The sequence below is a fragment of the Protopterus annectens genome, chromosome 1.part0, assembly GCF_019279795.1.
Source record: "Protopterus annectens isolate FY-2018-M chromosome 1.part0, PAN1.0, whole genome shotgun sequence".
NCBI lineage: Eukaryota > Metazoa > Chordata > Ceratodontiformes > Protopteridae > Protopterus > Protopterus annectens.
Window position 1 is genome coordinate 864,967,271 of NC_056725.1, and position 20,441 is coordinate 864,987,711.

Consider the following 20,441-nt stretch of genomic DNA (forward strand, 5'->3'; position numbering starts at 1 on the left):
AGTGGGCAATCCTGCCTTCTTCCTCTTGTAAGGCTAAACACTTTAAACATTCCGTCACCATTCTTTACTCTTGCTTGAACTTCTGTGTAGGAATTAAATATTAATGTTGTCCATGAATCTGTAAACCTAAATGCTTCAAGGGATCTCTTCATAAATTTTTATTATTTATTTTATTTATTTATTTTATTTTACATTTGTTTACCGGGATAGTCTGACTGGATATAAGGCCATTTTCAGCAGAGGCCCGGGAGAAAAGAAAGTACAGTTACATAAAGACAGAGTAGAGAAAGTTGTAAGTACAAGTAATAATACACAAGTCAGTAAGATACAAGCATACATTAGAGTAAATGCATTCATAAATATGGTACAAAGCTCCAGACAAGAGGTTTGTCTAAACATATATATTAGGCATATGTTCTATAATAGATCAAGCACAGTTAGCAAGAGAAAACCATAAATTCAGATAATTAGCTAATCAGGATTGAAACAGGGACATAGCCAATGTTTTTGGAGGTGGAGTTTGAGGATTTTTTTTGAACTGGGTGAGGGTTCTAGATTTTATCTACTGAGTTGGCAAATAGAGAGTCCCCCTCTTGGACTTTGTACCAGCAGTTTGTCGGCAGTTGCTATATGGCTTAATGATATCGTTTAAGGCAGTGGTATATTCAGGATGGTATAGAACCTTATGGGCTATAATGAGTTGATTATATTGGACCAGGTTAGGCCATTCTAGCCATCCTAGTTGAGATAGGTTCAGGCAATGGTGGGTCCTATAGGGTGTTCCTGTAGCAAACCTGGCCACTTGGTGATGGCATCTAGCAAGTTTGGACAGAGAGGCATTGTTTAGGTTAGTGTAAAGAGGGGAAGCATAAATGGTAGTACTTGCTAATGGGGTGAAAAGGATTTGATCCTATAGAGGCCCAATTTTTGTTAACAGATTTGATAGTTTGATTAACATGGTAGTCATATTTTAGTGTATTATCTACTGTGAACCCAAGAAGTTTTGTGTGCGAATCTGGGGAGATAGTTATGCCGTTGTTGGATGTTAGAGTAAAATTTCCAACTCACTCTGTCAGATTCTTTTCTAGCCTCTAAACCTATTAGCATCAATATATTGTTATTGTTGCATGAATCTGTTTGAATCGTAAAATATCTGTTAATATTTTCAAATGTTTGCCCACATTCGTTAAACCCTCTTTTAATAATTTTGCCATTCTTTTTGCCAACTTCATCTTAAACATTTTGTAGTCATGGTTCAGAATCTAAATGGGTGTATATGACCCTGGATGAAGGGGCTCTATATTTGCCTCTTCTGAAGATAAGGGCACATCCCCATGCAGAATAATGTTGTTAAAAAGTACTGTCCATATTTTTATTATCTTCTGCTCATTTTTTCTCCACATATCTATTGGAATTCCATCACTACCAGGGATTTCCCTGTATTTAGGTTTGTCTTTGCTTCTTTAATTTCAGTTTCCTTTGTTGTTGATGTTAACACTCCTCTTAATACTTCTGTTTACACAGGGAGTTACAATTGTCTAAAATATAGTATTACTTCCTGTGTATCACTGACAACCTGTACAAGTTGTTCATGTAGTGAACTAAAATAATTAACCATTACATTCATAATGTTTCCTCTGCCCCCTTTTGTCTACCGTTCTCATAGTTCCTAATCTTCATTTTTATTCTTTCAGTCTTTTGATGTCTAATATGTTGAGTCAACCATTTGGTTGCTCTAATATATATATATATATATATATATATATATTTAAGTATTCTTGCATAGGCATTATAGCTTCTTTCATTTACTCTTGTTGTGTTATATTACTTCTTTTTGAATCTGTAAATCCCTTACCTTAATGCTGTTTAGATAGTATTCTGACTGTTATTCCTCATCAGATTTGCTTTCATTATGACTACGTTTCTAATCTTCAGTTTACAAGAATCCCAATCCTTTGCGAGCTCGATTGCAATCTAATAACATTTTGGTTGTAGTTTGATCTATCCAATCATTAAATGACTTTCTTTTCAGAAGAAATACTGGAAATGCCAATGTTAATACAATGTAATTTTCTTAAAACTTAATTTGCATAGGTGTGTGATCTGACACTACACTTGGGTATGTTTACGTGGTTCAGACCATGATATGTTATCCATTTGATATGTAACATCTTTCTGATCTTGCCAGGAATCACATTTCACTGAAAAATAGGTATATACCACTTCATTCTGATTTATTTTCATTATGCATGTGTATATTTCCCTACGAATTACACTACCTATACTATATATTCCATATAAAACAGACAAGATGCAAAGAGTATTATGGAAGACATTTTTATTAAGGATGTATGGTTCCACGGTAGTGGTGCTGCGGTAGCATTGTCGCCTCACAGCAAGACTTTGTCGCATTCGATTCTCAGCTAGAGCATCTTCTGTGTGGAGGCATGCGTGAATGGGTGTACCTTTGTTGAAGGTTTGCGTCAGGGCTGGTAACTCGGCACGTAAAAATCCACTACCAAACATTAGCAGACCGGAGTTCCGCTGTGGCGACCCCTGACCGGGATAAGCCGAAAGACCCAACAACATTAAGGATGTATGGTGGTAGAAGGAAATTGGAACACTATAGGGAATATACAGAAAAATGTCTCTCGAGGGCCAAGATACCATAGAATACTGTCTGAGGGTAGATACGTAGAGACCCCTTTGTTTTGTTCTTGTTCTATTCCAGCAGAGAAACCCTCTTTCCCATTTTGCATTATAAAACTTTCATATTCTGTATGAGATGAGTCAGGTGTGCTTTTTGTATGTTAGTTGTTAATGTAAGTCAGATCTTTCTTCTGTTTTTTTCTTAGCTACTTGTACATTCAAATTTCATGGCAATAAATCAGATTGTGCTATAGTAATGTTTATATAATATTTTACTTATATTCTTTGTTTTTCTATTACAAGGTAACCCTTCATAGTCTTGTTTCTTTTATTTTTTGTGTCGCTTTATATTTGGATAATATTGTCCCAACTGAACCTGATCTCTTATTAGAACAAACAATTCCCTCCCTACTCAGATGTGAACAGCATGCTAACTGTATACATATTTTTCAAATGCAACAGAGCTGACATTGTGTGCAAAACAGCAGTGTAAATTGTCTTCCATTGCTTTCTAGTCTCTCAAATTCTGATAATTTGGCTTGAGAACAGATATTAAAAATCATTTATCTGTTTATTTCCATTGCCTGCAGCCTTTTATTTGTAATGCTGTCCTTTTTCCAATAAATTGCTAAATAATCAGTTTATCTAGATTTGTTCATATTCCTTTTTTACAGGAATGTACTGGACATTGGTTACACAATGAACAATATCTGTTTACCTTTTATTAAGTGAACCAAATGCTAGAACTGTTTTTAAAAGGTCAAGTTTTACTATCAAACACAACTTCATCCTCTTACAATCAAGCACAGCTAATCAAGGAAGGCAAATTACTTCCATGAATAAAGGAGTCATATAGTCTACAGAATGAGAAGCCTTCACTTTGAAACTTGATAACACTTATGGCAAGAAAATGAATTGAAGTTATTTCCTCAGTGGTAGTTATTTATCTCAATAGTTTTAAAACTTTTCCAGTGTGAATGTTTTATATTTTAGTTATACCAAACAATTTCCTGCATTTAACCAGCTTTCCTCAGTCAGTGCTTCTAGTGGATTGCTTTTATGAAGCTTGTTATCTAGCTTACTTTCAGTCAATATGTCTCATTAATTTTGAAATATTCCTGGATCTAGTGCAAGCATTACCAGAACTAATACAATGCAATACTGTCTGTTGGTTTCTATCACATAATATCATAGTTTCCTTCTTCATTCAAATTTGGATTTTAGAAGACATCATGTATTGACAAGAAGATGAAATGAAATCGTTATTTTAAGTAGTGTCCTCATTCAGTGTTCCAAGTGCATTATTTTTGTAGTATTTCACTAAACTGTTTTTATTTGTTTTATCCATCATTGTATTTTGGAAAACAGGAAATTCTTTTACAGGAAAATGTTCCATTGAAGTTGCCTTAATTTTGTTTTCTGCACCTGTTCACTGATTGCTTGTTCCCTTGCCCTCTTCTTCTATTTCCAGGTTTTGTTTTCTCTTTTCCTGTTTATCTTGTGCTTACTGAGGTTTTGTGTTGGTTTTACTCCAAATTAATTGAATACTTGAAGTAATTCAATATCTTGTCATTTCATTTCTTTGCAGGGTTTTATGGAAAGAAGAAAAGCAGTTTGTGTGTGTGTGTGTGTGTGTGTGTGTGTGTGTGTGTGTGTGTGTGTGTGTGTGTGTGTGTGTGTATGTTTTGATGAAAAGTAATTATTCACATAAACCTGTGCGTCTCCAACCCTTAAGATGTTTCCCCCCTCTATAAAATATAATGAATTTTCTCCTTTAGTTGTTATGTCTGCAGTTTAATCAATATAGATCTTGACTGGTTTATCAGTTTCATATTAGGAATCTTTATTCTTTGTGTTGTTTCTTTTTTGATATCAGGAAAAGAAAGTCCCCATATGCTGAGACATTTTCTCATAAAGACTCTGTAATCCTTCCCTTCATTTGTTTGTTCCCACTGGAAACCTCAAGTTGTCTCTGCATTGCCTATCCTTGATTTCATCTCGTTTCTGAATATTTGTTCATACTTAAATCGCTGTTAAACATTTTTTTTTCTTTCATCTTTTTCTCAGCAGTTTACATACCAGCTATTTCCAATGAATACCTGATTAAAAGTGTTTGACTTCCTGCAACCTTGAGCTATTTATCTTGAGAATGCCAGAATGCATTGGTCAGTTTTTCTCTCCAGAGTAATTGAAAAGTTTTCTTCTTCGGCTACCTTCACCATCTGCTTTTCCCATCTCTGTGTACCACACAGTTTGTCTCCTTCAGAATTTTCATGGCTGCTCTCCCTTCTATTTCACTTTTTCATTTCTTTGTTGACCCTCTGGATGTTATGGATACTTCTGCTACTGATTTGTGTTAATAGTTTATAGTAGGTTGCAGACTTTTTGTAATTTTGAAACTGTTCACTACTCAGAGCTCTGTTTGTAGCTAATAGTAGTACTGCAAACCTGTAAACATTGCAAATTTGTCATCATTGCAGTTTTAAGGATTTACTGAGCCTGTCTGTATGATCTCACCAGTACTGGAACATATGTTGAGGCAATGGCCCAGTACACATCCACAAGGTGCAGCTGCGTGTGCACGTGTGCGCAGACACACACACACACACACACACACACACACACACACACACACACACACACACACTCACAGTAAAGCAGTACTAATGCTCCTTATGTGTAGGTCTTCACTGCTACTTTCTTCCTCTTTTTGTGTGCCTGACCACACATCTTTAAATATTGCTAATATAGGCTAGGGCACACCTGCAATGTTATCAAAAGTCTGCTTTGAAAAATACTTTTTGCTTGTATATTTTTAAGGCTTTACATGTCGTAAATGTAAAAAATATGCATCTGATTTCTCTTTTTTGTCTAACGTTATGTTTTCCCTCGTCCTTCCATTGTTATTTTGTGCTGAATATATCACTTTTGTTTTTTATATTTTCATATTTGCTGATCACAGTGGAAATTGCTAACACTGTTTGCTATCCGAGTTGTTTAATTTGCTTATAACTAAGCTACTTAAAGGTAGTGTAGTCAGTTATGTAACAGTGTTGATCTTTTTTTTCCAGTTAACAGTTGCAGATATAGATGTTTTGAGAGAAAGTTTGGTCCCTGCCGTTGTGATATTGCCTGCATTGAACTTGGAAACTGCTGCCTGGATTTCCAAGAAGTGTGTGTACAACCTGGTAAGAAAAAATGAAGCTGATGTATTGTTTCATTTTGCTTATGTTTTTTTGTAAAATAGCATAGCACATTTACATCACCTTTCCACTGGGCAGGCAAATAAAACATGTGTAGTGTATAGCTTAAGTGCAGTATTAGTTTGTTTAGTTCTATTTATATTGTGGCATTTCACATAAATCGCGTAAGAATTCTGATTCCGTAGAGGAAGACGATAACAATGCTAACAGACAGAGTACCTGATCGTGTTGCGGGTATTCTTGAAGATGACAGAAACTCATGTCTAGTAGCTGTATTGTTCTTTCAGGTTGGATTTAGCGTATCTTCTTCATGTTGCTGAGATTATGGAATTTGTGGTGGAAAGCAATGTAAGAACCCAAGAGTGTGAGTCCCAGCACACATAATTGTGCTTGGTGGGAGTGAGCATGAAGACATTTTTGGTTCACTGTCATGCCAATGCATGTGTGACAGAGGTGGTTTAGTAAGAAAAAAATGCGAGGGACCATATCACAGACAGATTAAGGCCTGCATATGTTCTGCTGAAGACCATCAGACAAGTACATCTGACTTTAGATGGAAGTGCAGAAAATCCAGAAACAGTAGCAGGGTGGACAACCAACAGTCTGTTGGATTGGTTTAACTTTGTCAAATTTTGGCTTGCTTTCAGATATGGTGCTTGGGAAAAAATATCAATTAAGGATTTGGGGTCAGTTTTTTTATTTATTTATATTATTTTGTAGTCTGGCTATAGTGACTGTATTTGCATTTAGTTTGTAGCAGTGACATCTCCTCCCTGTCTCTTTCATACTGCCATGTTTGAATTTTTATTTGTAAAGAGCTTGGGACTGAGGATCTAAAAACTGCTAAAGTACATAGGGGAATCACAGAGAAAAAGAAATATAGTAAAGATTCAGGCAAAATGTAAGTGTTCTGTTACAAGTCACAAAACTACTAGCAAAGACTATAGCAGAAGAGGGGATGAAAGGAAGAGAGGTCGAAAATACCTGTTGGAAAGTTAACACCTAGGTAAATGGCCCTGGAAAAGAATGTGTTCAATCCCTAAAACAGAACTCTCCAAACCAATCTTGGAAAATGGTACTTGAACAACTGTAGGCAGTCATATCAAAACAGGAGAAAATTAAAGTTTCCTTAAAAAATTATCAAGATATTAGTCAGATGTGATAAGAATTGAACCACGTGCTTGAGAGGTATGAGTGCCTCCATTTTCAACATGAAGAATTATAAAATGATTTAAAATTTCAAAAAAAAAAAAAACAGTGACATGGAATAGGCAAATGCTAGACTTTAAGTCCAAAACCAGGTGGAAAAGTTTGAGATTTTTGTACACACCAGAAAGTTGAGATACTATTATGTTCTAGAGCAGTGTATTCAGATGATATGTGCAAAATCTGTGTGTATTTTATCAAATCTATTTTGTATTTCTCTTGAAATGAGTGCACAGAACTTTAAGGAGAACAAAATAAGGAGAAACTTTCCACATAGCAGTGACTGCAAAATGTGCATATACAAAGGACAAGAGGAATTGTCAGTGGAAGTTAGAAAAATGAAGCAGTTGAAAGCAGCTGGGGCACTGATTCAGATCTTTTCAGAGTTAATAAGAGTAAAGGATCGATAACTACGAGTAATTCTATAGTTTAAGAAGGAATTTATGGGAGAAGAATGTGGAGTCATATTTTTCAGTTGTCATCCTATGGAAAGAATTATACCCGCGGTGGTGGTGCTGCGGTAGCGTTGTCACCTCACAGTAAGATGCTGTCCAGTTCGATTCTCAGCCAGAGCGTCTTCTGCGTGGAGAAATGCATGAATGGGCATACCTTCATTGAAGGTTGTGAATCAGGCCTGGCAAGCCGGTACATAAAAATCAACTACCAATCATAAGCAGACCGGAGTTCTGCTGTGGCGACCCCTAACCTGGAAAAGCCGAAAGACACAAACAAAATCCTATGGAAAGAATTAGCACTTGTTATTTCTTCACAGTGGAAATAGAGAGAGAACTCAGAGCAGTAGTTGTTAGTCGGAGTCAATGTCCCCGGTAAAGTAAGATGGAATGAAGGCACCCTCAGCCTGTATATCATCAGAAAATTATGCTCCTAGGCTTCCCCCTTTGTCTTTCCTTGTGCTTTTTGTGTTGGTCTATTCTTGTGTGACCATCCTTTGACAATAATAATACTTTTGGTATCAGTGATAAAAAGGAATCAAAGTAATGTTAATACCTGAAGTATTTTCCTTTCATGTTTATGATCTAAAATGCATTTAGACTCAAAGATAGTTTTTTGTCATGTGTTTAAAATGTATTCATTTATTTATTGACATTTGATTGGGAAAGTCTGACTGGGTACCTGCCACTTTTCAACGAAGGCTCAGGGAGAAAAGAACCAAAGTATTACAAACACAATTTAAAGTGATTTTGCTCAAAATCTCTAAGATTAAAATTGAGATAGAACGTGGGTATTCTGGAATAGAAGGCAGAATTTCATTGTTAGTGCTAAATATCAGTGGACAGAACATTTATTTTAAAATCAGTGTATGGGCTGCTTATGGAATGCAATACTTTTGTATAAATGTAACCAAAGGGATACAAGAATTTGCAGCAATACCAGTTATCATAACAGGAGATTGGAATGCTGTTTGGGTAGAAGAACAGATCATCCCCTCCCCCCGGCTTAGAGAGATAGGTTATTAGGCTAGGAATGCTGAACTATTAAAGTTTTTCATGGTTTACAAGATGTTTATAATGGAACCTAGGAACGAAGGGCTGAAGTAATGACTTATGTAACAGGAAAGGAAAGATAATTCCTCATTACTACTATATTTTCGGGATTTCTTGAAAATTTTCTAATACATTAAAGAGGCAGAGACAGGGACCCAAAGTTAACAATTAGGTCTTATAGATAACCAGTTAGTAGCTGTCACAAAACTGTTGCTGTGAAATCTAAATGTATAGCATTATGGGAAGAATGTACACAACACTAGAAAAAACTGTATGATCTTTTGTGTGTAAAAGTATAAAAAGAACATCAAGTGGAGACATTGATTCAGATGGACTGAAGTGGAAAATCCATTATAAGTCATTTAAGATATTAGAAGACCATGAATGTAGTCACTTCAAAAAGGGTAAAAACAATAGTCTCTGAAATCAGATACCCAGTTAAATCAATAGGTTTCTTATTATTTCAGCTCAGTATACAACCAAGAAGAGAAGTATGAAAAGTATAATATGAGAGAATGGTATAGCAATAACCCACGCCTGGCTGTGGGTAATGCGGGATTTACCCACGGTTGGTGTGGTTTGGTCCCGAGGGCGAAGCCTGAGGGACCAAACAAAGACAACCGTGGGTAAATCCTGCATTACCCACACCCAGAAGTGGGTTATTGCTATTATACTATAACATTATTTAAGAAAATAAATAATTACTTTTCTTAAATAATGGCATTGTATAATGCCTCTTTGCTGCCCTTCCACAGCTGTCTGGTATCCGTGGCAGTTCTGATGTACTGCGCATGCCTACGCAGTACATCAGAGCTGTGGCCAAAAGCAACGGAGAGAAAGCAAGATCTCTGTTGCTTTTTACTATTTTGCTATGTTAAATGGGTTTAACATAGCGAGACAGCTTTAAAATAAGCAACGGAGATGTTTATATATATATATATATATATATATATATATATATATATATATATGTAGCGAAACAGTAAAATCAACGGAGATCTTGCTTTCTCCATTGCTTTTTTTTTTAAACCTGTCTCGCTATGTTAAATATAAAATATGCTATAATATTTATTGCTCGCCATGCATGCTCCAAGGTATTAACAAGACCCTCTAACCCTGATCTCCAGATACACTAATTTGAAGGTCACACAAACATTGATAAAAGGGAAAAGGTGAGTTTTAATTTTACATGTTTTCCCTTGTTTTCATCTCTTGTGATCAAAATTCAAAGCCCAGCATCTGTGACAACACAACAGTAATGTACTAATAATGTCAACAAGAAAAAAACAAGTTCCCAACTAAATCTTTTTTTGTATGTTTTTATATCCTACACTTGTATGGTACTAGTAGATCAATATATGTATGTCTCTTTAAGAAGCTATCCAAGGGCTTGCACAAGTCTATAAATACTGAGGTTGTGCAAGTCTGACTGCCATTTTGTACTAAGCTGTTGAGATGGAAGTATGTATATGTGTAAGCACAAACTGTTTATCAGTTTGTTTATATTTACTGATGCTGCTATTCATCCAGATGTGTTTCTATGTAATAAAACATCTTAAAATGAACTACCCTGTCTTCGGTGTACAAGGGGATGAGTGACATGGTGTCAGAAGTGGCATATCTAATGGCCAGAAAGAACTCCAGTTTCTCTACTTGGAATTCAAGAGGCATTTAGCTACAGTTGGTGGAATATAGAGAAGTGGAATTGATTAAGGCTATCCGAGTAATCAGATGCATGTGAAGTGCTGTTCTCATGTTTGTGCCGTATTACAGTAAAGTTATTTCACAAATACAGCCATTTCAGGGCATATTTCACAAAGTACAGTGTTTCAAAGAGTTTATTGTGCATTTGTGTGTTACTGCAAGCTGCAGAGAGGCAACTTGTTCGTATATAATTACAAGGGCCATATTTTCAGTGTGTTTGTGCATACTTTATTGGCATGGCTGAAGGATTTCAAAAACCTGGTCTACTAGTGTTTAATAATAGTATTGAAGAGAACTGGAGAGTGTTTGAGCAAGAGTACAACATTTTCATACAGGCTGCATTTACTGATAAAAATGACCGTACAAAGGCATTTTTTCTACTTAATTTAGCTGGGTCAAAAGTCATTGAAAGGTAACATTCATTTGTGTATGCACCTGCTGTCTTTGCTGGAGTGAGGAAGAACGTCATATTGTTGTACAGGCTGAGTCAAGGGAGGACCCTGAGTGCTTAAAATGTAAATTTAGAGAAGTGTGTAAACGCAGACAAACATTAACAATAAAGAAACACTTATTTTACACAAGGGATCAAAAGCCAGGTGAAACTTTTGCAGCATATATAACCAACTTGAAAAATTAATCTAAAATGTGCAGATTTGGTGATTTAAGCGATGAGCTGATAAAAGACAGATGTATGTGGTATTAAAGATGATACTGTGAGAAAGATTTTGTTCATGACAGTGATTTAACTTTGAATAAGGCCATTGAGATTTGTCAGATATATGAGCTCCCAGAAAAGCACACGAATATGCTTACAAATAAGAAAGGCATGTTTCCAGTAACTTCTAAACTTCACATTGATAGCATTCAGCATGTGATTAAAAGAAACAGGCCCAGTCACATGGCAGCTACTGCAGCCCTTGCAACACTCACCGGTAAACCCCAGAGCTTTCTAGCAAGATCCAGAGTTTGCACAACCTCAGTGAAGCACAAGTTTGTGACAGCAAACTCAAAGGAAGGGCCAACACCCAATTTCATTGCCAACTGTAGTAATTGTGGTAATAGTCATGAATCTAAAATGAGAGAAATGGTTAGCTTTTGGTCGACAATGCCACAGATATAATAAATGGAGTAATTTCAAAATATTTTGTAAATCAAAAGCCACACATTCTTTTATTAAAAAGGAATATTTTAAGAAATTAGCTGATCAGTTAGAAAGCCATAACCAGAGTCTCATTATTTTTATGTTGATGGTGTGTCAGTGCTTAATGAAACAGTCAATGGAGTTGATTGGTTGGCCAAGAATGAATTATTTTGTACTGTTCAGATAAATGGCAAACCCACAGAGCTCAAAGTTGATATTGGCTGAAAGTGCAATGTTATGTCTGCAGAAACATTTGCTAGAGTATGTGTTAGTGGAAGGCTTGATTTGGCAAAGTTTGCGAATCGTGTTACTTATGTTGGTGAAGAGATTCAAACTGAAGGCTCAGCAGTGGTGTAATGTTGCTCCCAGAAGATCAGGAGACACTGCGACTTATTATTTTATGTGATCAAGAGGCACGTACAGTCATTATTAGGCCTCAGAGATGCACTGAAAATGGGACTGCTTTCATTTAACAAGGAAGTTCACCATGTTAGCTTGTAAGACCACCACTCTTAAGTTTGCCCAGTCTATTTTTTGTACCTATGCTGATGGTTTCAAAGACAAATGAGGCAAGCTTCCAGATGTACGACATGAAGTTAAACCCATATGTCAGTCCAATTATTAGGCTATCCAGAAAAGACCCAATAGCTATGTAGACCAGAGTTAAAGCTGAACTAAACAAAATGGTGCAACAAGGCATGATTTGTCCAGTCACAGAACAAGAGAAAGGGCATCCTCCATGGTCATTGCTCATAAGAAAAGCTTAGATGATATCAGAATGTGTATTGATCCAGGAGATTTGAACAAAGCACTAAGAAGACCTCATCATCTGATGCATACAGTCGAAGAAGTTGCAGCTCTAATGCCAAATACCACTGTTTTTTCTGTCTTAGATGCAAAGAATTCATTTTGGCAAATTTGCTTCACAAGAAATCCTTGCTGTTCACTACGTTCAGTACTCCATTTGGAAGGCACAGATTTCTGAGAATGCCATTTGAGATAAATTCTGCAAGTGAAGTCTTTCAGTGTGCAATGGAGCAAATTTTTTCTGGGTATCCTTGTGTATTATAGTAGACGACATACTAGTAGAAGCAGAGCATGACAGAAACCTCAGAACAGTTCTGGAAAGGGCACGTCAAGTGAATCTTAAGCTGAATCCACAGAAATGCAAACTCAGGCTACGAGAAGTCACTTATGTTGGTCATTTATTTACCAGTTTAGGCCTACAAACTGACCCTTTTAAGCAAACAGCCATTCTCAAGATGCCAGCTCTACCTGCAACATTTTCTTGGCATGGTTAACTACCTAGGCAAGTTCATTCCAAACTTGACTCAAATATCAGCACAACTCAGGGAGTTAACACGTAAAGATGTATCTTGGTTTTGATTAGAACACCAGAGAGCATTTGGTGTCCTGAAACAGAGAATTGGTAGACTACCTACTCTCAGATACTATGACATCCACACAAGACAGTTACTCTTTCATGTGATGCTTCAAAATTTGGTCTTGGTGCAGTCATTTTACAAGAGGGCAAACCTGTTGCTTATGCATCCAGAGTTCTTACCCAGGCTGAAATGCAATATGCCCAGATAGAGAAAGAGCTTCTGGCAATTGTGTTTGCATGTTCCAAGTTCCATGATTATGTGTATGGTAGATCTGTCCAGATCGAAACAGATCATCAACCTCTAGTCACTATTTTGAGAAAGCCTATGCATACAGATCCAGCCAGATTGCAATGCATGATGTTGGGATTGCAAAATTATCATTTCAATCTTGTGTACAAGAAAGGCAAACTTATTTATTTTGCTGACACGTTATCCAGATCACCCAGAAGTACCACTGAACATCATGAGAATGAAAGATTTGATTTTGAAGTCAAGGAGGTGAGAAATCTTTTTTCCACTTGTCTTGATGAGCTCAGAGATTATACAGCTGCAGATCCAGTTTTACAAAAGCTCAACCACTTCCTCAAAGCAGGATGGCCATCAAAGCAATCTAGTTTACCTCCAGAAGTGCACCATTATTTTCCATACAGAGATGAGATTTTGTCAGGCAATGGAATTGTCATGAGAGGTCCTAAAGTTATTGTTCCAATGTCTTTACAACAAGAGTACATTACTGTTTTACATCAAGGTCACCTAGGAGCAGACTCTACCAAAAGAAGGGTGAGAGGACTACTATTTTGGTCTTCTGTGTCACAAGATATTGAGAGAATACTTTCATCTTGTTCTATGTGTAATAGTACAAAGCCACATCAACAGAAAGAACCACTTCAGCTAAACTAGATTCCACAATGTACAATGTCTCTGTTCTTCATGACTCCAATCTGATCATGACTTTTGGACGTTTAGCTCCTTACCACTTCTCCCTCTCTTGCAGGCTATATCACAACATATTTGGTGTTAGTAGACTCTTATTCCAATTGGTTTGAGACTGACCTACTTCCCAATCTAGCATTCACTGCTGTCATTACTAAGATGATGCATCATTTTGCAGTCCATGGTAGTCCACACAAAGTTATTTCTAACACCGGTGTGCAATTTACAAGCCAACAGTTCAAATGATTTGCCAAGGAGTGGAACTTTATGTCACAAGTAGCTCTAAGTATCCACAGTCAAATGTTTTTCACAACGTGCAAAGCAGTTACTAGAGAAGACCAAGCAAGACAATTTTATTTATTTATTTATTTATTGACATTTGTTAACCAGGTTTGTCCAATTGGGCTTGTGGCCCATTTTCAGTGGAGACCCAAGGAGAAAAGCTCCAGTAGTACAATTTAATCAAGTACAATTTTAAACAATATTGATATAATAGCAGTTATAGCAAAAAGATTCACATGTGTTGGGTTACATGCATAAAGTTAAAGTTGCATTAAAAATAAGCTAAGTAACACTTTTACATTGATATAGTTCAATAGGTCAACAATAAAAAAATGTTGTTTGTATAAAATTATGCAAATGCATAGTAGACACATTGGAGAGAGAGGTGTAATGAGGTACTAAGTATGGTCCTTTTGAGGGTACATAAAGGGAAGGAAGAATAGGTAGGGTCATGGCAAGGGCAGGTTTTGGAATTGAGAAAATAAGCTTTTAGTTCATTTTTAAAGTGTGAGGTGTGGGAGATTGAATGTAAGTCAAGGGGAAGTTTGTTCCAAGCATGGGCAAGGGAGTGTTTGTAGAAGTGTTTGTAGAGTAGTTTGCCTACTGACCTTTTTGGGTGGTAGATATCAAGTAATTGTTGGTTAGAAGTACGGAGGGTTTGGGATGGGATGTGGATGGAGACTAAGGAAGATAGAGATGGACAGAAGGAGGGTTTATAAAGAATAGAGTGTAGCATATGAAATTGATAAGATAGCAGAAATTGGGGAAGTTCAAGCTATTGAAGAGAGTTTAAAGAAATGCAGTAGTGTGAGTTGTATGGGGAGTTAGTAATGAATGTGGCTATTTTATGGTAAGTCTTTTGGAGTTTGTTTAGAGTGGAGGCCTGGATATTGGTAAGAACTGGGGTGGCGTATAAGAGGGAGGGGAGGAGTGCCTGGCCCAGGGTAAGTCTAGATTCAGGAGTTAGGATTTTTTTGTTCCGATATAGCAGACCTAGTTTCTGTTTTTTTTTTATACATTGGAGTATGTGTAGGTTGAACTTTAGTTCGTCATCGATAATGACCCGTAGCAGTTTTGTGTGGGTGTCAGGTTGGATAGTTGTATTGTTAGAAGTAATAAAAAAGGAGGTTTTGTGATGAGAAAGAGAACAGGGAAGGAAAATTAGGAGTTTGGTCTTTTTGGGATTTAAGATCAATAGGTTGAGAGAGAACCATTGTTCAGTGGATAGTAGGGCCTGTTGGGTCAGGGAGTGTAGTTCAGGAATGTTATTTGAGATGGATATAAGTGTGGAGTCGTCAGCATACTGAATAAGGGAGGATTCTTTGCATGAGGTATAAAGATCATTGGTGAAGATGTTAAACAAAAGGGGTCCCAAGATGGAGCCTTGGGGAGCACCAGTGGAGATGGGAAGGAAAGGTGTGGAGGATGAGAGCCATTTGACAGATTGCTCCCTGCCAGATAGGTAACTATTAAACCAGGCAAGTGCAGAGGGGGATAGGTGGAAATTTGCAAGTTTGGATAGTAGTAGAGGATGAGAGACAGTATTGAAGGCTTTGGAGAGATCTAGGAAGAGACAGGAAATTAGTTTATTGCTGTCTAGGGCCTCTGCAATTAAATGAGTGAAGGAGAGGAGGGCAGTGGTGGTGCTGTGGTGAGGATGAAATCCATGTTGGGTAGGGGTAAGTAAGTGGTGTGTGAGGAGGTGATTGAGAAGCTGTGAATGAATACATTCTTCTAATATCTTGGAGAGGGGGGACAGAATGGCAATGGGTCGGTAGTTTGAGGGGTCAGTGGAGTTTCCACCTTTATGAAGAGGGATAGTGAATAAAGATTTCCAAAGGGTGGGGACAGTTGATTGCAGAATAGATCGATTAATTAGTATAGATATAGGATAGGCAATTGAGTCAGCAGCAAGTTTGAGGAATGTAGGAGATAGATTGTCAGTTGAAGGAGAGCAAGGTATTTTCTTGAGTAGTAGAGATTTGATGTAAGTAATGGGAACTGGCTCAAAAGAAAACAAAGTTATGTTAGTGGGACTTGGATGGGGTCGGCGTCGAAGTAGAGTTTGGCTTAGAGGTTACCAGATTTTGGATGGAAGAGATAGTGTTTATTCAGGAGGGTAGCTGTTTCATGAGAGAAAGAGTTAGAGTATGGGGAGGGATTAGAGGGCTTTTCAGGATAGAGGATGTTGTTGAGAGTTGACCAGAATTTTCGAGGATTGTACTTGTTGTTAACTTTTTGTCATTAGTTGTATGTGTTTTTTCAAGGTTCCTCAGTTGCTTGTATTTTTGAAGAAAAGGTGGTTGTTTAGTTTTAGTCCAGGTTTTCCAAGCATGATCTCTTTGTTTCATAAGGGACCTAGTCTCTTTGGAGAGCCAAGAAGCATGACTTGATTTTACTCTGATCTTCCTAGAGGGAGCTAAGTAGTTCAGAGTATTCATGAAGATGCTATTGAAAGTGCTTACAACATCGTTTAGGGGGAGGTGTTTTAGGATGGACCAATCTATGTTATGGAGAATGGAGTTAAATTGGGATGAATTGAAAGTCAATAGTTTTCGACAGTCTTTGATAAGGTGGGGTTTAGGAATATGGGAGTAGTGTCTTAAGATGCTGGTAGGGAGATGATCACTGAGGGAGTCAGGTAAGGTGGTGGGATTGTGGTATTGATGGGAGGAATTGGTAAGGATCTAGTCTATGATGGAGCTGGAAGTGGAATTTCTATGGAAGCGAGTGGGAGATGTTATAAGTTGGTGGAAGCCATTTAGGTGGATACTGAGTTGGGAAGCATCAGTTGTGAGTTTGGACCAATCAATGTTGACATCACCAAGGATAAGTGTCTCATATGGTATGTTGTGGGAGAACCAGGATAGGATGTTTTCAAGAATGGGCAGATTATTACCAGGAGGAAGGTAGATAGAGGCAATTGCAAGTTTTTTTGTTGGGATTCAGATGGCAGTTAAGGATGATGATTTCAGCTGGGAGGAAGTTGGGAATTGGGGAAGGGTATGATGAGAGGTTAAGGTTGTTTGAGTAGAGGATGGCCATGCCACCACCATTTTTTACAGGTCTATCAGATCGGAAGATATAACCTGTCGGGAGTATTTCACTATTTGAGATTTGTGGCTTGAGCCAGGTTTCAGATAGGGAGAGGATGTGAGGGGTATTGAGAGCTATCCATGAGTGCAGCTCAGTGACTTTGTTTGCTAGACTCTGAATATTCAGTGAGTAAATAGTTAAGTATTTGGATGGAGATAATTGTTGTGACTGAGGTTGGTGACTGTTAGAGGAGTAAGATGGGGGCAGTGTAGAGGTAATTTTGGGGAGAGAAGAGGGGCCATGGTTGGGATGGATATCTCCAGAACAAAGTAGGTTTTTAGTGAGGAGAGAGTGTGTAAGTAGATGTTAGATGGAGTTTGTGTAGTTTTGGCTTAGCTTTGTGGGAAGATTTAAAAACCTGTATTATGGATAGTTTATATAGCCTTGAGGTAGTAAAGAGATTAGGGGAGATAGTAAAAGAAGTAGTAGTTGGATATATGTTGTATGAGGGAGAAGTTGGTGAACATAGGCATGGGTCAGAGATATTGTAGTGGTAAGAGGTGGAGATAGAGAGAATAAGGAGTAGTGTAGAAGATATTAGAAAGTCATACATGTTGGAATAAAATATAGTCAGATAGCGTAGGTAGAGACAGTGGTATAGAGGAAGTGGTGTTGACAAGATTGACAGATTAGTAAGGTAGTTGTGGCAATAGGCAGGAAGTGGAGTTGTAGTGGCTAGTGGAACAGGAAGGGGAGGGATAGTTAGGTATAAAGGTAATTGTATTGGGGTGGGTGGGAATGGGGGTAGGGTAGGGGAGTGAAGTGAGCCCGAGCGTAGCGAGGCTGAATGGAGTGGGGCTAGCACCCTGGTCAAAATGAAGTCATAGAAACAATCAAAAAAATATAATGAAAAACTAGCTTGAGAGACAAGGATATAAAGTTTTTAAAGGTATAGTCACCAGAAATAAAATAAAAAGAAATAAAATATGAGCAGAAGTAAGCTTACAAAAGGACACTGGCCTCAAGCTACACAAGTAGATTTACTTGAAGCAAACCCAGTGCTGTATGGTTAAAATAAGCTACAATAGAGAGGGGCTTTGTAGGGGGAGAGAGATGTATTACTAGCAGCTAAAAGCAGGGCATACTGATGTTTTCCTAAATCTCTTAAATCTCAGAAACATTCCTCATGATAAACATCTTGGTTCACCTGCTCAGAGACTTTTTTTTGAGACAAACCAGAACCACATTACCAATCAGTAGTCAATTGTTGGTTCCATGTGTCAAGAACAACAGGTCAGTGAAAGCCAATCTGTTGAAGTTTTTAGCCCAAAAGTCCTATTACAATAAGACCAGCAAACTGCTCAATCCATTATGAGAGGAAGAAGTGGTAAGGATGCAAATGTCCAAAGGTTATGATAAGATTGGAGTCATGAAGAATATTTGCCCAGAATTGAAATTGTACATTTTGGAATCACAAGAAGTTGACTTCAGGTGGAATCAGAAGCATTTGATACTGGTATCTGAGCCTTTACCCCAGCATATAGCCTATGTGAAAGACTCTTTATCTCAGAGTGAGTTATCCAGTGTTCCAGTGGAAGTTCCAGAGAATATTCCCATTCCTGTGATGAATCCCAAATTTCCTGATATAAATTGTTCACCGAAGACTGTCCCTTTTGCTAAACCCAGTCCTGATTATTATGTAAATGATCCGGTTGCATCTCCAGACCATGTTCCAGATGCACGGCAACTTGGACATGAATATTATGTTTATTCTAATGCCTATACTGATGCATGTGTAATTGCAATGTTATTTTGATAAAGGGCACTCTTTTTTTAAGAGGGAGGATGTAGATCAATGTGTGTATGACTTTTTAAGAAGCTATCCAAGGCTTGCACAAGTGTATAAATACTGAACAAGTGAAAGTTTGACTGCCATTTTGTAGTAAGCTGTTGAGATGTAAGCACATATGTGTATAAGCTCTATCTGTTAATCATTTTGTTTATATTTACTGATGCTGTTATCCATCTTTGTGTTTCTGTGTAATAAAGCATCTTAAACAAACTACCCCACCTGCTTCATCTTGGGACAAGCGGATGAGCGACAGTACCTTTAATCAAAGCATGTTAAAAGTCCATGAGTGGTGGTTGTAGACCAAAATTTCTATATCTGTAGAGGGTTGTATTCCCTAACATTGTGTCTATATTACCCGATCAAAGGTTTAGGTTAGCGAATACCTAAACGTTGACCTGTTAATAATGAAAAATTAAAACAGCAAATAGCCAATTTAACTTAGTGAATGAATTCCCTTGATCACAAAAAAAAAATTTTAAACCAAAATAAAGTGGGGACTTTGTCCCCCCACACCCTCCGATGTGGGGGGCTCTGCCCCCACCCCCAACTAAATATACCAACTCCGAGATCGCTATACAGTGGGGGAAGGGGTAAAATCCACATAACGGCCCAGGGAATTCTTTACCTGCATTAAATCTGCTGTTTGCAGGTTTTTTTTGCTTTCACTATTACCAGATCGAAGTTTAGGTATTTGCTAACCTAAATGTTCGATCAAGTAATAGGAAACCCCCTAACATCCCCATGACGAAAATTAAACAGGACTTAACTGCTATAACTTACTACAGAGATGTGCACATCTTCCTAATAGTCTTCGCACCCACAATAAAACGATGGAGGAGCAACTGTAGTGTGTCAATGTCTCTGTAATAGATTTCAGTAAACATGATAGAGGTGTGCTTTCCATTCTTGCAGCTTTGGGTATTGGAGGCTATATCACCAATCAGGCCTCAGATTATGACATATAAAAAAAATTTAAAAAAATGTGCTTTTGGATGATTTTCTTTCATTTGAGATTTTGCTTGCACTAATCTACCTCAAGGAACTGCTTTAATAATGAAAATCTTCTGGGTAGTGACTTCCAAACAAGTAGATGTCAGTTATATAATCACAGTATGGCAACACCACCAACACTTAAAGTTACTGATTACATAAAATACTGAGAGGGACAGTTGGTTTATTCATTACTTGTTAAGTACATCAAAACAGGAGACTTCATTTTTTAATCTTTCATAATTACGCACAGACTAGAATTGAGAGGTACACTAACACACCTGAGCATACCTACATAAAGACATTTGTGCATGCCTACAGAATGCATATCAGAAGAGGGTGAGTGCAAAAAGAAACTTTACAACACTGTGTACAAGATTCTAGAATATAAGCTGCATTTGCTGGAGTTTCATTTTATTTCCTCTATATGTGTTTATGAAACAGCTTGCCTTTACATTTCTAACAATTTCCCTGACTGAGCTCTCAGCTTAAAATGTTGCCTTATAGAAATTGTTAATAATTGAAGCTTAGAAAATATTATTTAAAGTATCTTTA

The 20,441-nt window shown here is 37.3% G+C and overlaps 1 protein-coding gene across 1 annotated transcript in view; it reads left to right on the forward strand.

Annotated features, from left to right (window-relative positions):
* The window catches only part of ENPP1 (ectonucleotide pyrophosphatase/phosphodiesterase 1), a 1,288,649-nt gene that overhangs the window by 309,957 nt on the left and 958,251 nt on the right, over positions 1 to 20,441 (forward strand). The window contains exon 3 of the mRNA XM_044063702.1: positions 5,721 to 5,837. Coding sequence (XP_043919637.1) covers positions 5,721 to 5,837 — 117 coding nt within the window. The remainder of the gene's footprint in view (positions 1 to 5,720; positions 5,838 to 20,441) is intronic.